General features: G+C 38.2%; 1 protein-coding gene across 1 annotated transcript; it reads left to right on the top strand.

Moving 5' to 3' along the window:
* Positions 1 to 649: 649 nt before the first annotated feature.
* On the top strand, positions 650 to 15,713 carry ERA1 (Prenyltransferase family protein). The gene is made up of 14 exons (XM_039047164.2): positions 650 to 975; positions 1,074 to 1,160; positions 7,740 to 7,845; positions 8,141 to 8,176; positions 9,114 to 9,196; positions 9,278 to 9,331; positions 9,531 to 9,582; positions 12,053 to 12,117; positions 13,052 to 13,108; positions 13,385 to 13,457; positions 13,596 to 13,685; positions 13,751 to 13,853; positions 14,487 to 14,611; positions 15,387 to 15,713. Exons 1-14 carry the CDS (start codon positions 854 to 856, stop codon positions 15,618 to 15,620), a joined length of 1,287 nt encoding a protein of 428 aa, XP_038903092.1. The 5' UTR covers positions 650 to 853; the 3' UTR covers positions 15,621 to 15,713.
* Positions 15,714 to 16,120: the final 407 nt, after the last annotated feature.

Raw genomic sequence — 16,120 nt, 5'->3', positions numbered from 1 at the left:
TAAGCGAAATCGATGTTCCATCTCTCGGCTGGCTTATTGATTAAATATCCTTTGAAATGAAGCAAAAAACCCTGCCCTTAAACTTCAAAAAAATGATTAATTCCCTCGCTAAGAGAGATGGGATACTTGTTTGATCTTATTAATATCCTCTTTCCTTGAATTAGTAATGGGACGTATATCTAGTTCAGTGTGAAATTTGAATGATCTCGATTGTTACAAATTCCAATTTGAGTATCAAAGTCTCTTTATTCCTACGTTCATATATATTTGAATGGATTGGATTTTTAACACAACATACTATATTTCTAAATATTTTTATCTTTATTTAACATAATTATGGATTTTAAAATTTAAAATTCAAATTATGAATACAAAGAAAACATAAAAATGTTGTTTTCAAAAGAAAACATAAAAATGTTATTTTTAGAATTTGTACGAAAAATAATTTTAAAAAATAGAATTCAATGAATTTGAAAACCTAAAACATAACATGATTTAAGATAATTTTAACAACTCAACTAAGGAAGATTCCAAGAATTATAAAGTTATTTAGACAACAACATTTTGTAGTGAGAACTCGATCACAATGTATGAGAGTTTATGCATGCTACTTTACCAAATCAAGACAATTAAAATCTCATAAAACAAGATTAAAATAAAAAAAATGGACAACAAAAAATCAATACCGGGTCATTTAAAACGGGTTAGATCCATATCCGGGTCGTGAACCCGAGTATCTAGGGTTGGTAGGAATCTCGCGCCAAAGATAATCGGCTCGTCGTTGTGAATTTGCTCTCGAGCAGAACCAAGGAGAACCCCTTGGTCTCAGTGCAGTGTCTTTGGACGGCCAATTATGGAAGCGCCGGTGCCGGAGGAACTTACGGTGACGCAGCAGAATCAAAGGATGGTGGAATATGAGGTTGCTCGGATATACGAATTTTTCCTTCGGGCTCCTTGCAGCGCTCAAGAGTTCATGTAATAAGCTAGGAGTTCTTTCTGACTTCAAATGATTCGTTTTAAGTGCAGATGTTGTACTTCGCTTGTGGTTTTTAATGATTTTCGTTTGTTTCTAGACTGGAGCTTCATCGTGAGAATCATATCGAATATCTTACTAATGGTCTCAATCATCTAGGACCCTCATTTCGCGTATTGGATGCCAAGTAAGTCTATATTTCTTGTAGGCTGTCGAATCCGTATCTTCAACTATCATGCAGTCTTTGCTTGTGGCAATTCCTTTTGTTCTAAATGAAAATTTAACTTTTGTTAGTGGGTTAAACTCTACAAGTGGTTTTTGGCGAGGCTTGATGTGTATTTGAAGGTCATTTAGACTTCTAGTTTTGTAGCTAAGTATTCTATTTTGTTGTGTTTCTTCTCAAAATGGATAATGAACACGGGAGCGGATTGGTTCTGCGCTTAACCATCTGTTTAGGAGATGGAAAGGCATCCTAATCATGTGTTTAGGTGTTGGCTCTTGTATGTTTCCATCAGGGCTTCGATCTTCTAGACCTTTTTAACTATCTTTTAGGTTCTATTTTGTATAGTTGGAGTCCCTTTTTAGTTGAGATCCTGTTTTTATGGGCTGGTTTTTTTATGCCCATATATTCTTTCATTTTTATCTCAATGAAGGTTGTTTGATAAAAAATGGGTAGTAAATATGATGAAAAAGACAGAGTAGAGATAGAAAATAGCACACACAAAGTTTACTTGGAAAAACCCTAATCAGGGAGAAAAAACCATGGGATAAAGGATTATTATTAGAAGATTGATGTAAAGTATACACAGTGAGTACCAACTTAAATAGAAAAAAGGGAAACACTAGGGTACAAGGAAAAAGATAGAAATGCCGTTAGAGTAAAAAACCCTAATTTCAACACTCTCCCTCAAGTTGGGGCATAAAAGTCAATAAGACCCAACTTGCTAACACAAGAGTCAAACAACTGTCTGGGCAGTCCCTTCGTTAGGACATCTGCAATCTGTTGGCTAGAAGGAACATAGGGGACACAAATGTTGCCACTGTCAAGCCTCTCCTTGATGAAATGTCGATCAATATCCACATGCTTTGTTCTGTCATGCTGAACTAGGTTATTTTCTATGCTTATTGCAGCTTTGTTATCACAATAGAGTTTCATTGGACCGGTGTGACCTTGATCAAGATCACTTAAAACCTTTTCAAGCCAAATTTCTTCACATATCCCCAGACTCATGGCCCTGTACTCAGTTTCGGCACTACTTCTGGCAACAACCCCTTGTTTCTTACTCCTCTATGTGACAAGGTTACCCCACATGAATGTACAATATCCTGATGTCGGCTTTCTACCCACTATAGAACCTGCTCAATCTGCATCTGTGTATGCCTCGATGCATCGTCTATCAGTTTTTCTAAACATCAAGCCTCTCCCTGGAGAGGTTTTTAGATACCTCAGGATGCGCTCCACCGCCTTCATATGTTCTTTGTAAGGAGATTGCATAAACTGACTCACCACACTAACTGCATATAAAATGTATGGTCTAGTATGAGAGAGGTAGATGAGCTTTCCAACAAGCCGCTGATATCTCTCTTTATTAACTGGTACACCTTCACTCATATTACTTAATTTCGCATTCACTTCTATAGGGGGTGTCAACTGGTTTGCAGTCTGCCATACCTGTCTCCTTAAGCAAGTCTAGAGTATATTTCTGTTGGGAAACTGAAATCCCTTCTCTCGATCGAGCTACCTCCATTCCAAGGAAGTACCATAGTTTTCCAAGGTCCTTGATTTCAAATTCCTCAACCATTTTCGTCTTTAAGCGGTCAATCTCTGAAGCATCATCACCTGAAATGACAATATCATCAACATATACAATCAAAATTGCAATCTTCCCAGATACTGACCTCTTAGTAAAGAGAGTGTGATATGAGTGTCCCTGACTATACCCTTGTGACTTTACAAAGGTAGTGAATATGCCAAACTAGGCTCTTGGGGACTGTTTTAACCCATACAAGGACTTCTTTAGCCTACATACTCGGTGGTTAAATTGTTTCTCGAATCCTGGGGGAGGACTCATGTAGACTTCTTCCTCCAACTCTCCATTAAGAAAGACATTCTTCACATCAAACTGGTGAAGGGGCCAATCTTTGTTAACTGCAACTGAGAGCAGAACTCGTACTATATTCAACTTTGCTACTGGTGAAGAAGTCTCGGAATAATCAACCCCAAAGGTCTGAGTAAAACCTCTGGCAACCAATCTGGCCTTGTATCTATCAATCGTTCCATCGGGCCTATACTTTACTGTGAACACCCATTTACATCCAATTGTTTTGTGTCCATTTGGAAGAGTAACTTGGTCCACGTATGATTTTTCTCAAGCGCCCTCATTTCTTCCATGACTGCGGCTTTCCATTCGGGAATCTCCATTGCTGTGTGTATACTGTTCGTTATTACCACTGTGTCTAGGCTCGTAGTGAGGGCCTTGAACCCAGGGGACAAGTTGCTATAAGACAAGTAACTTTGCAGTGGATATTTCGTACATGATCTGGTACCTTTCCTCAGGGCAATCGGAAGGTCAAGAGATGCATCACGGTCTTTATTCTCCTCAGACTCCATACTGCACTCAACCTCCTGCTCATAGGTCTCATGTTCTGTCATTTCTTTTCCATTCTCAATGGTTTTTTCTGCTGAAATAGGTGACATTTCTTTTCCAGTTTCAACAATGTTCTCTGTTGGAACAAGTCTCACAATCATCACTCCTTGCCTCGATCACATTGTTTCTGGTGCAATCATACTTGCTGTCATTGTCTTCCTTGTCTTTGCTCTCATCATTTTCAACACAAGCATCAGTTTTATCAAAATTATTACCATCATCAAGAATAGGAGTACTAGTACCTGGAACTGACACCCGTTTTGACTCATGGACTGGAGCCGGAGAAATAACAGGCGGCGCTATTTCCTTTATGAGATTCCTCCTATAGTATGTGATCCATGGGACTTGTTTGGTAGGTAGGATGGATTCATTGGTACTTATGTCAAGAATGGGTTCAGGTAAGATGGATAGACTTGGACCCCAATTGGTTTCTTCACTCGTATTCTCCTCCTGGAGGGAACCATTGGGAAAGAATGGATGATCTTCAAAGAATGTCACATCCATTGAGACAAAGTATTTTCTAGAAGAGGGATAATAACACTTGTACCCACGTTGATGAAGAGGATACCCCACAAAGACACATTTCTGGGCACGAGGAGTAAACTTGGTTCGGTTAGGACCATGAGTATGGACGAACACAACACACCCACATACTCGAAGGGGAACATCAGAAATAAGTTGGTTATTAGGGTAAGACTTTTTGAAGTAATCTAGGGGGGTTTGGAATTTAGAGCCCGGGATGGCATTCGATTTATCAGATAGCCTGCTGTCAGAAAAACATCCCCTCATAAGTAGGACGGAAGAGAAGTTGACAACATAAGAGACCGAGCAACTTCGATGAGGTGACGGTTTTTCCGTTCGGCCACTCCATTTTGTTGAGGAGTGTATGCACAGGAACTCTGATGGACTATTCCTTTTGAGATTAAGAACTCCCTAAAGGAATTATTAAAGTATTCTCGACCATTGTCTCTACGGAGAATAGTGATTTTTGCATTGAACTGGGTTTCTATAGAGTAGTAGAACTGTTGGAAGACCGATGTAACTTCGGATTTATTTGTCAGAAGAAAAACCCAGGTTAATCTAGTATGGTCGCCAATGAAGGTTACAAACCACCGCTTACTAGTGGCGGTAGTAGCAGGTGACGGACCTCAAACATCGCTATGGAAGAGGGTGAATGGTTTGGAAGGCTTATAAGGCTGAGATTTTAATGATGCACGGGGCTGTTTGGCTTAGACACACTCATCAAAATTTAACTTAGAAATATTAACATAAATATTAACATTATGAAAAAGATGAGAAAACAAATAATTCATATAATGGAAATTAGGGTGCCCAAGGCGATAGTGCTATAGTTCGTTTCAGAAACAGAAAAATGAGATGAAAGTAAACCAGTCCTATCACATATCCTAGATGAGGCTTCTTCAGTGAGGAAATAGAGCGTGTCATGCTGGGCAGTGCCAATTGTCATCCCTGAGTTCAGATCCGGTAAAACAACAGCATCAGGTGAGAAGATAACACGACATCTCAAATCCCTTGTAATTTTACTAACAGATAAAAGGTTGTAAGAGACTTTTGGCACATGCAACACATCTTGGAGAACTAAGCCCTCAAAGGGTGACAAATGTCCTTTTCCGACAACAGGGGCAAAAGACCCATCAACAATTCTGATCTTTTCATTCCCAACACTTGGTTGATAAGAAAGAAACTGGTCGGAAGAGCCAGTCAAGTGGTCTGTAGCCCCTGAATCTAAAATCCATGGTTTACTACCAGTTATGCTAACAAAGCCAAAGGAGTGAAGAGTACCTGATTGGGTGATTGCACTTACTCCCACTGTACCACTAGTGCTCTGACTGTTTTCCTAATTCTGAGATTGCGTGTCTCTAGTTGCTAATTCACCTACCAGTGCCCGACCTGACTATCGTTTTTTACCATTCGGCGGACGGCCATGCAACTTCCAGCACTGATCTTTCGTGTGCTAGGGCTTCTTTCAGTGTTCACACACTGGAGTCGGCTTACTATTCTGTTTATCTTGGATAGGGCCTGAGGTTTTGAACGCAGTGGAGTCTGTCAGCGTCACAAGTGTATTATTCATTGCCCTAGACCTGTCTTCCTCAAAACGTACTTCAAAGCAGACTTTCATTAAGGATGGTATTGGACAGGTTCCCAATATACGACTTTGTATTGCATCAAACTTAGAGTTTAGTCCCGCAAGAAAGTCGTATGCACGGTCGGTTTCCTCAGACTGATAATGCAAGACTCCTCCACATGGACAATTCCAAATCATCTCACGACACAAATCCATCTCTTGCCAAAGAAGTGACAGTTTATTGAAGTATGCTGTAACATCCATTGCCCCTTGCTTACACTCATGAACTTGCTTACGTAAGGTATATAACTGAGAAACGTTTTGGCTTTTGGAGTAAAGCTTTTGGACTGCCTCCTAAATGTCTCAAGCCGTGGCTGCATATAGTAGGGGTTTTCCAATCTGAGGTTCCATACTCCCTGCCAGAATAGACCGAAGCAGAGAGTCTTCTCCCTTCCAAATTCGTTCTTGGGCATCGACTGGTCTTGGTTTTGGTATCTCACCCGTTAGATACCCAAATTTGTGACAGCCCTCAAGGGTCATTTTAATGGATTGGGACCAAGAGAAATAATTATCACCATTCAAATTTTCTCCTACAATAAAGCTAGAAGAGTTGCCTATTGCTCCAGAGAATAAATTTGAAGAGTATGCAGGGAAAGAAGTTACTGAATTTCCAGGGTAAATCGGTTGATTTTGGTTTAGATCTGGCTGGACATTGGATGTCGATCCCAGTGCTTCCCCAATGGCATCTATCTGCTGCTGGAACATCTCATTCTGCTGCTTTATCTGTAGTTGCAACTGAGTAAACTGGCCTTGGATTATACTCCCTTGGTCCTGACGATGGAACGATGATTCTCCCCCTCCAAACCCACCAATGATCGGCGATGACTGTCCCAAACTACTATTCGCATCTGGTTGGAACAGAGGATCCCGATTGATGAAGTGGCAGCCACTGGTTGGATCCATTCCTGGCTGATTTGGCTGATGAAACAAGCTGCAGCTTGGACCAGCTCCAGCGCCATTGACAGCAGCGTCGATCAGGGAACCTCGGTTCGCGCCGACTTGTGGGATTGGCTGGAACCGGTTGGACAAAGCTACTGGACTAATCCGCACGGGAGGGACGACACCGGTTGGAGGCTGCGTTAACTGGAAAGCGTCGAACGGCTGTGTCGACTTCAATCTTTGTGGCGCGGAAGAAATCAGGTGGACCTGCGTTGTATCGCCGATGGTCTGCGTCTGCGATGAATCGGACGAAATCTGGGGAAAATTGACCGGCTGGTCGAGTCTAGTCGGCTGGTCATCACGTTGAAGATGGGGAAGGACAGATTGGAAATATCAGTCAATAGCATTTTGGATGACAATGGCTATATCTGTGCCATTGGTTTGGGATTCTCCTATTGGGTTTTCCTCAGTGGTGGCCAGGGTTTCGTCTCCATGCTCTGATACCATGATGAAAAAGACATAGTAGAGATAGAAAATAGCACACACAAAGTTTACGTGGAAAAACCCTAATCAGGGAGAAAAAAATCACGGGATAAAAGATTCTTATTAGAAGACTGATTCAAAGTATACACAGCGACTACCAGCTTAAGTAGAAAAAAGGAAAACCCTAGGGTACAAGGAAAAAGACAGAAATGTCCCTAGAGTAAAAAACCCTAATTTCAACCGAATATCATTATGAAATTGAAACTTAACTGGAAAAGTAACCACATTTATTAACTATTTTGTTGTTGCTTGGATTAATGCATATCTAAGACAAGTTTTTCTTTGTGTTCATTCTGGTTCAAGAACACTAATGCAAGGTTGTGCTGATGAGGCTCTGGTCTCCTAAGAATTAGTGAATGAGTCATGGTCAATTCAAGGTTCTATGTAGAGAATCTGAGTGCAAAGTTTTCCTAGCGTTCAATTGTCTGGTTGCCTGATTATTTGTTGTCTGTCCATTCAATTATCTACTATATGCTTGATTGTGCAGTTATAATGTATCATATGCTAGCTTATTTAAGTCCTTTTCCTCTCCTTTTTTGACATTTTGCAGTCGTCCGTGGATTTGCTATTGGATCCTGCATTCTATTGCTCTATTGGGAGACTCTGTAGATGTTGAACTGGAGGATAGGGCCATTGACTTTCTTAATCGTTGCCAAGTATGGTCATTCTACCTCTTCTTGTTTGCACCATTTACTAACAAATCTTTCTTACATTAGGAATCCTTCAGCTTGTGGACTGACTACCCGAGTATCCTTGAATGAATATTATTATTTTATCAGTCTTTGTTAAGTATTACCTTCCCTCCTTGTTCTTGCTTCAGACAGTTTTCATTTTTTTTACCATTTGAACGAGATATTGCATGCATAGAAATTTCTTGCTTCATGTTGGAATGATACGTTTAAACTCTGACGGTTGAAATTGTTGTTATGTATTGGTTTCTCATGCTTGCAGGACCCAGATGGTGGATATGGAGGTGGACCTGGACAGGCAAGTCAATTTCATATTCATTTCTATGGAAAAATTATGCCATTGTCAGTTTATGATGACTGTTGTTAGAGAGTGTTTTTTAATTGAAGAAAGAAAAGCAGCAATGTTCACGTACTAGTCAAATGTTCAGCATTAAAATGACTCAGAAATGAAACATAGGGTTTTGAGTAGAAGAAAATGTCCAATCACTATGTTATAGTATTCTCTGCATATATTATGCAACTTAGTGCATTAGTCTTACAAGGAGTTAATCAGTACAATACTTCCAAGATTCTGCCATACTACCTACTTACAAGTTACACCTTATTGTGTGTTCTGTGTGCAATGTGCATGTCCGTCACTTGTCACACCTACGGAGATGTGTTATGTGATGAAACTGTAGAAAGTATAGAATGGTAGCAAATACTTGTCCTGGACTAAGAATAATTAGAAAGCACCACAATTTGAGAGGTTTAGAGCATGACCCTCCAAATCGGACTTTTAGCCTTGTAAGGACTTTCTTAAAGTAATTGGTGGTTTCTTAGATTCTGCTTTATTAGATATGGGCTTCTCAATAAGTTTACTTATGAAGGTAGAAATTGAGAAGGAAGGAAAAAAGAATTGAGGAAAAAGGAAATTAGTTGTTCAAGTATAGTCCGCAAGTATCAAATATTGAGAGGTCTGGACTTCTTCCTTCTCTAAGGAGTTATCTGGATTTATCTTCCTAGTTCCTCCCCTCTTCTTTATATACTAGTTGCTACTGACAACCTAACTAAAACTTCTCCTACATGCTAAACCTTAATTTGCATCCCTCACCTAAGACCAAGCATTACTTTTACTGTTCTTTAAATCATGTAAATCTGCACAATTCCAATACATTCAGTTTTCTGTTTTGTAGTCCTCAATCTATTGAATTTATTAATATCTGTGGATTCATTAACTTTTTGGTTCTCCACAGTTACCTCACCTGGCAACAACTTATGCTGCAGTGAACTCACTTGTCACATTGGGGAGTCATAAAGCTTTGTCGTCAATTAATAGGTGGTCAATTTATGATCAGGGGATCAGTTACTTTTCTGAGTAATTTTGCAGTGATGACATTATCGTTGAAACATCTTTCAGACATAAACTATACACGTTTTTGCTGCAGATGAAGCAACCCAACGGAGGCTTCAGGTATCAAATCAATTCTAATAGTTCATCCCCAGTTATGATTCCGTATTCTTTTATTGTCTTCCTAGAAATTGTGTTGGCTCCTTGGGTCATAATTACAACTCTATATTTAGTGTTCAAGAATTAATGCTTGATTTATGGTTCTATGGCTGAGTCTTTTTTTTTCCCTTTCTTTGATGTTGTCCGTTGTTGATATTATTAGGATGCATGACCAAGGAGAAATAGACGTTCGTGCTTGCTACACTGCAATTTCTGTAAGTCGACATCTTATTGTTGGGTTGGGATGTAAATATGTTGCATTGTGCATGTGCATGCAATTTCCAGTTGTTTGAGCGAATGGCATGTTTTCAAAGCTTTAAAATGGAAAATGGCTTATTGTAGTGTTAGACAATGCATTTAGGCCATGTTTACACCAAGTGAGAGATAATCCATAAATGGTAATGTAAAAAGTGGACCCTAGTTGATTACTTTTTTTGTTGTTTACTTGCTTCTGTAATTGTAATTAGTTGTGAGGCCCATCTTGAAATCTGCAATCAAATCATGCAATCTAATTAAAGAATGAATGGTGCTTAATCTAATTACGGTTGAAAATTACATGGGACCTACTACCTTTACCATTATCGTTATCATTACCATAACAATATCAAAATTATGAATCTACCACATTTATTGTAACCTTTACCTTTACTGTTAGGATCAAGCAGTAAAGGTAACAATAAAGGTAATAGTAAAATGTGACAGATTCGTAATTTTAGGTAAACGCGATAAAAAAACAATCCAATTATGTATGCGATTCACGCCTATTATGATTCATCCATCAATTATGAATTGGTAAACATGGCCTTAATTGCATGAATATACTGCAGTTTTATTTTATTTGCTGAAGTGATCATTCATGAATCATGATTCATCCAATGGATATACGTATTGTCAACGCACAAATATCAAGGATGGTGGCATTAAGTCTTTAGGTTCTAGCTGAATATTGTTGAGAAAGAGACTCATTCTTGTGAAGAAATGCCCCTAGCTACTTCTATCAGTGCAGCAAATGATATTTTAGGGGATGTTTGGTGTGCAGAGTTGAGTTGGTAATTATTATCTGGGAAGTTAGATTATTTGTGGAGTTAGATTGTCTGTGTTTAGGGTGCAGAGTTGAGTTGAGTTGGAATGTCTGTGTTTGGGGTGCTGAGTTGAGTCGAGTTAAGTCAGAAAGTCTGTGTTATTTTTTGCCCATTTGTGAAATATGAATTTCAATTTTTATAGTTTATTACTTTTTTTTTTTGGGTAAACGTTTGATTCTTTACATTTTACACTAATGCAACTAAATGATTTTTTCTTGTGTAAACTCTTTTTTGAAAATATTTTTTGTGCAAACAGTTTTTATTGTTAGTTTTTATGGTTAAGTCTAATTTGCCTCTTACAAATGAAATAATAATGTCCACAAAAATATCCATGTGCATGTAAAAAAAATGCATAGCAATGAATACCACTCAATACATCACAAATTGTTCCCTAACAATTAAACAAAATTTGGACTATAAAAAGGTAGACTCTGAATTTAAAACGGATGAACCTCAAACTAATTATTGGAGGAGTGCAACTAGTTTGGGTCTTACAAGTAAGAGGTGGTCTTATTCAAAGTTGGTCACTCGAAGTGATGGTTAGTTTTGGTTGTCAAATGTGGTTGTCACTGGAGTTGATCATTGAAGGTGGTCTTCATTGAAGTTGTCATCGAAGGTGGTTGCCAGAACCTAGAGTTGGTCATCGAAGTTGGCCACATGAAGGTGGTCGTCAGAGTATGTCACTGGAGTTGCTTGTGCGGATGTGGTCGTTGGAGTTATCATCGAAGTGGTTACCGGAGCTTGGAGTTAGTCGTCGAAGTTATCGGCGCGAAGGTGGTTGTCGGAGTTAGTTTGTGTGAAGATAGAGTTGGTCATTGAAGTTGTTATTGAAGGTGGTTGCCGTTGCCGGAACCTGGAGTTGATTGTCGGAGTTGGCCGTGTGAAAATGGTCATTAGAGTGTGGTCACGGTAGTCGGTCAATGGGTGGAGCCATTGAAAACATTGGAGGGAGGGAGAGTTAGGGTGAGTTAGAGGGGGAGTTGGGGGGAGTTGGAGTGAGTTGGGGTGAGTTGATAAAAAAAAAAACAACTCAACTCCACCGACCTTTAAAGTTGATGGGCCAAACATTGAGTTGGTAATTTTTACCAACTCAACTCAACTCATGTTTGTGAGCCAAACACCCCCTTATTGAGTTCTGTTTTTGGATTAAATCCGATTTGGATCTTTATTCCTTAACTTTAAGGATAATTCCATTAAAGTCATTGACATTCCAAATATTTATTTTAGACCTAAACACTAAACCATTTTGGTCATTGCTATTATTCTACCTCCTACATCAGCCAACCTATAAATGAGACGTGGATGTATATGCCCATCCCAACATTCCCTGCTTAAACAACTAGGAATAAAAGTAAGGGAGAAATCATAGTGGTTATTTAGTAAGCTTTAGGGACTAAAAGCATTTTGAAAGTTCATGGACCAAAATTACACAATCTTGAAAACTCGGTAAAAAATGGGATTTAATTGTTTGTTTTTGATTTGTCAGTTGTCAAGCATAGCGTGTTAATTGTTTTATGTATAAAATGTCAACCTTTTTTTAGTTTTATTTTTTTCAAATACAGTATGTCATGATGACAATGACTCCAAAACTTCTACCTTTCAGGTTGCCAGTATATTGAACATCTTGGATGATGAACTAGTTCAAAATGTTGGAAACTACATTCAAAGGTTGGTTCCTAGATATTGTCTGCATGCGTGTGCTTCTGTGAAGCATGTGATGAACCTATCACCTACAGGTTTTTATTTTTTATTTTTCAAATAACTGAGAAACAAGAGTAGAGTAAATACGGGAAATCCTAACCACCTCTCTCTTATCCTCGTTGGCCAGTTGTCATTTTTTTAAGAAGTTTCTGTTAGCAGCTAGCTAGAGCATTGGTTTTGGACACTCGTAGTAGCTTGAAAGAAACCGGGAGTCTTTCTCAGTTTAGAAAAGCTCATCGACCTTGTGGAAAGCCTCATTTTGTGGCTCTTAATTGGTGCAAATTTTACAAATTTTTTTGTAGTTATGGTTCAAGTTCTATATATGTCACTTGGAAGAACATTTTGTAATTTTTTTCGCATGAAGCTTCGGTGGCCCTTCCCATCCCTTTTGAATTTCATTTATTTAATGCAATTAGTTCTTTTTTATCTAAAAGAAATTGAGTGCAAACTGGGAACTTTGGATGTTGTAATTTGGCTGTACAGTAAAATTCTTCAGTTGCATGAGACTCAAGTCAATAACCTGTTGGACATGAGACTATGGTTCCCACTGGACACCTGTGACTGATGGATAAACTGGGATATAAAATTAGAATTTGTGCAAACTTTGCCTCTGTGCAGTGCAGTGGTTGGATTGAAAACCTTAAATAAGCCAATAATCTGCTGAAAGTAAAATTATTAAGCAGTTACTGAAAATCTGCCACAGTTAAAAATTACTATATCAGCTTGAATAGCAATTCCATGTGATTTTTCTTTTATTTCTCCAATGTCTGCTTCTTGAAAGAGTGAGATGGACAGCTGACAAGTTCTGCTGTGCTCTGATGTTTATAATTTCTTGCAGACATGTTAAATCAGTCTGCTATTGTGTGTGGTTCATTAACTACTCTGCTAATTTTCTCTGCAGTTGTCAAACTTTTGAAGGTGGTATTGCGGGAGAACCTGGATCTGAGGCTCATGGTGGGTATGTTTCTGCCTTTCTTCATTTTATCTTGTTGGATGCTGAGTTCTACACCATTTTTTTTCTCTCTTCTTTTTCTACTGAAAATGAGTTCTACACCTTTTGTCAGTGGGAAGATAAAAAATTGTATGATTGTTTGTGCAATCTCTATATAATTCGAAGGTACAATACCATGGAAGTAGTGCGAAACGATTTTTGAATGCTCAACACTATGAATATCTTATCATGTTCCTATGAGCAACTCTGTTTTGTACATAATTGATATATCAACCTCATCAGGTACACCTTTTGTGGTTTAGCTACCCTGATTCTGATTAATGAGGTTCACCGGTTGGACTTGCGGAGTTTACTTGTAAGACTTTGCTGTGGAAATTAATCGTCATTGCTAATCCTGCCCTTCATTTGTATTAAGACCATGCCGTTTGGCTTCAATGCTACATGTTATTGTAACATAATAAGAATAATATTGAGACCTATGTCAACACATTAGGATTGGGTGGTGTTTCGTCAAGCTGGTTTAGAGTGTGGATTTCAGGGGAGAACAAATAAGTTGGTTGATGGCTGCTATTCATTCTGGCAGGTTAGTTTTGGTATTGTTTGATTCAGTGTTTCTTTGGTTTTCATTTGATTGATTTATGATAACAGGGAGGCGTTTGCTCGCTGTTACAAAGATTAAATTTGGATATTGAAGAACAATCAGTTCAACCTTCTGCTCAAGAAGGCTCATCCTTTGATGGTCTATCAACTGGTACGCCATCAGTTTTCTTTTTCTGTTTTCGACCTATTCTTAGAGGACGTTATCTTCATCGTTTTCGCTTGGTGTAAATTGTCTAAATACTTCAAGTCATGCAGTTTTGATTCTCTTTTGTCCAATTGGAGAAGTCTTGTAATTCCTTTGGCTCAATTCTTCTCCCTATAATTTCATACATCAATAAAATTGTTTCTTATTAAAAGATAATCATAAATAAGACAATAGTTACATTAGGGGTGCACAAAAAACCAAAAAACAGAAAACGAAACTGATCCAAACTGATGCAATGGTTTGGTTTGGTTTTTTAGTATAAAATTGGACACATTGGTTTGTATTTGGAGAAAACAAAAAAGTATTGGTTCAGATCGATTTTTTATTTGAAAAACCAATCAAACCGAACCAAACCGAGGGTATGTATATACACTTAAAAATAAACTCTAGCATTAGATATCTTTTGGTATTTTAATTCTTATGGGGCATGTATATGTTTAGAAAGAAAAAAAAAGCCCAATTATTAGGGCGCTTATATGTTTTTTATTTAAGAAAAAAAAAGCCCAATTGTTATCTTGGTTATATTCATGATTTCATTCTTAAGGAAGATAATCTTGTGATATTTATTCTTCTGATTAGGTGCGGGTACTACTCGAAAGGTCAACTTTAATGATATCGGTTATGAATTTATCAAGAAACATCCAAGCAGTCAACCTCTTTTCAACAGCTTAGCCTTACAGCAATACATACTTCTGTGCGCGCAGGTAGACCTTAGAGATTTATTTCATATTACTAACTCGATAGTTGGTTGGACTTCTTTTTGCATCAGATAATTTCATTAATTTTAATTTGTGTAGTGTTCATGTAAAGTAGAATATACAAAATATTGCAGTTTTGAAATTGATTCGAGAATCAGAAGTAATTGACTGCCATCTCTGAAGATGGATGTTCATTTTATGAAACATTGAATAGCACTGGGACTCCTTGAATTCACCCTTTCATATTGCATTCATTAATTTATAGAATAGTGCATTTTTCAAAACAATAATGAGTTATTTACCTGGTAAGAGTTCTGTGTTTTGGTTGGTGCAATGATTAGATGTCATAAGATTCCATCTCAAGATCAATTGGCAATGGGAGGAGTATTCCATATATCTTATAAACATTCAATGTGGGAACTTCAACATGCACCCTCAAGATGGTGCCTCTTTGGATTCATCATTCTTGGATCGGATTCCAATTTTTTTGTTTTGTTCTTGGACTGAATGTTCGTTTGGGTTTCATGGACTATGGTACAATATTAGATAACATGAGACTTCATCTCAGAACCAATTAGCTAGGGGAGGAGAAGACCATGTGTCTTATAAAGAATGTGAGGTCCCTTGATTTTTCTGATGTGGGATTCTCAACAACAATATTTATATCTTTATCCAAATTTTGGCAATCTTATTTTCTGTAAACAATCATTTGTGTTCCAGGGCCACTCTTTGTAGGTATTCCCGTTTGTGAGGTTTGGTTCTGATCATTCTTTGGATGCAGGTACAGGAGGGCGGACTAAGAGACAAACCTGGGAAGCCAAAAGATTACTACCACACATGTTATTGCCTGAGTGGCCTCTCATTGTGTCAGTATAGCGCATCGAATGAAGATTCTCCACCACTTCCACGGGCAGTAGCAGGCCCCTATTCCAACCTTCTGGAGCCTATCCATCCGCTGTACAATGTTGTCTTTGAACGTTCTCTTGAAGCACTTGATTTCTTTAGGGGGAAATAGGTTATCTCTTCCCCTTCACCTCTCTACAACACATTGTCGTACTCTTAATACCTTAAAAACTCAGGTGGCTATCTACTCTTCCATTTTCTTCAATGGATTTATCTTGTGTATGCATAATGATGCAGGATTTAATTAGGTTATGGCATGATATTAAGTTAGGATATGATTTTCTAGGCAGTGGCTACTATGATTCGAACTCATTTCTTTAATTCTTTGTTAGGCCAATGCCAACTATAAGTATATCTCCTTCAGGTTTTGTCAATCATGACCATGGAGAAGGGAACTTTCATTCTTAACTGAAGATCTTGTCCTATTTCCAAAACAATTCGTATCCTATATCTATGGATGGTTTTGGAAATGATGCAATAAAAAGAATCTTTGTTAATTTGAGCTCTTAATTTTTATTATACATTTAAAAGACGGTAGCAGGTCGAAGGAAGTCGGGATGTTTCGTATTTGGAAAATTTTCCTATAATAGGACTGGCCCTACCTGATGCTCA

Source organism: Benincasa hispida, chromosome 11, assembly GCF_027475165.1.
Source record: "Benincasa hispida cultivar pf3 chromosome 11, pf3_genome.v1.1, whole genome shotgun sequence".
Classification (NCBI taxonomy): domain Eukaryota; kingdom Viridiplantae; phylum Streptophyta; class Magnoliopsida; order Cucurbitales; family Cucurbitaceae; genus Benincasa; species Benincasa hispida.
The sequence above is the reverse complement of the archived record's forward strand: the minus strand, read 5'-3'. Positions and strand labels throughout refer to the sequence as shown.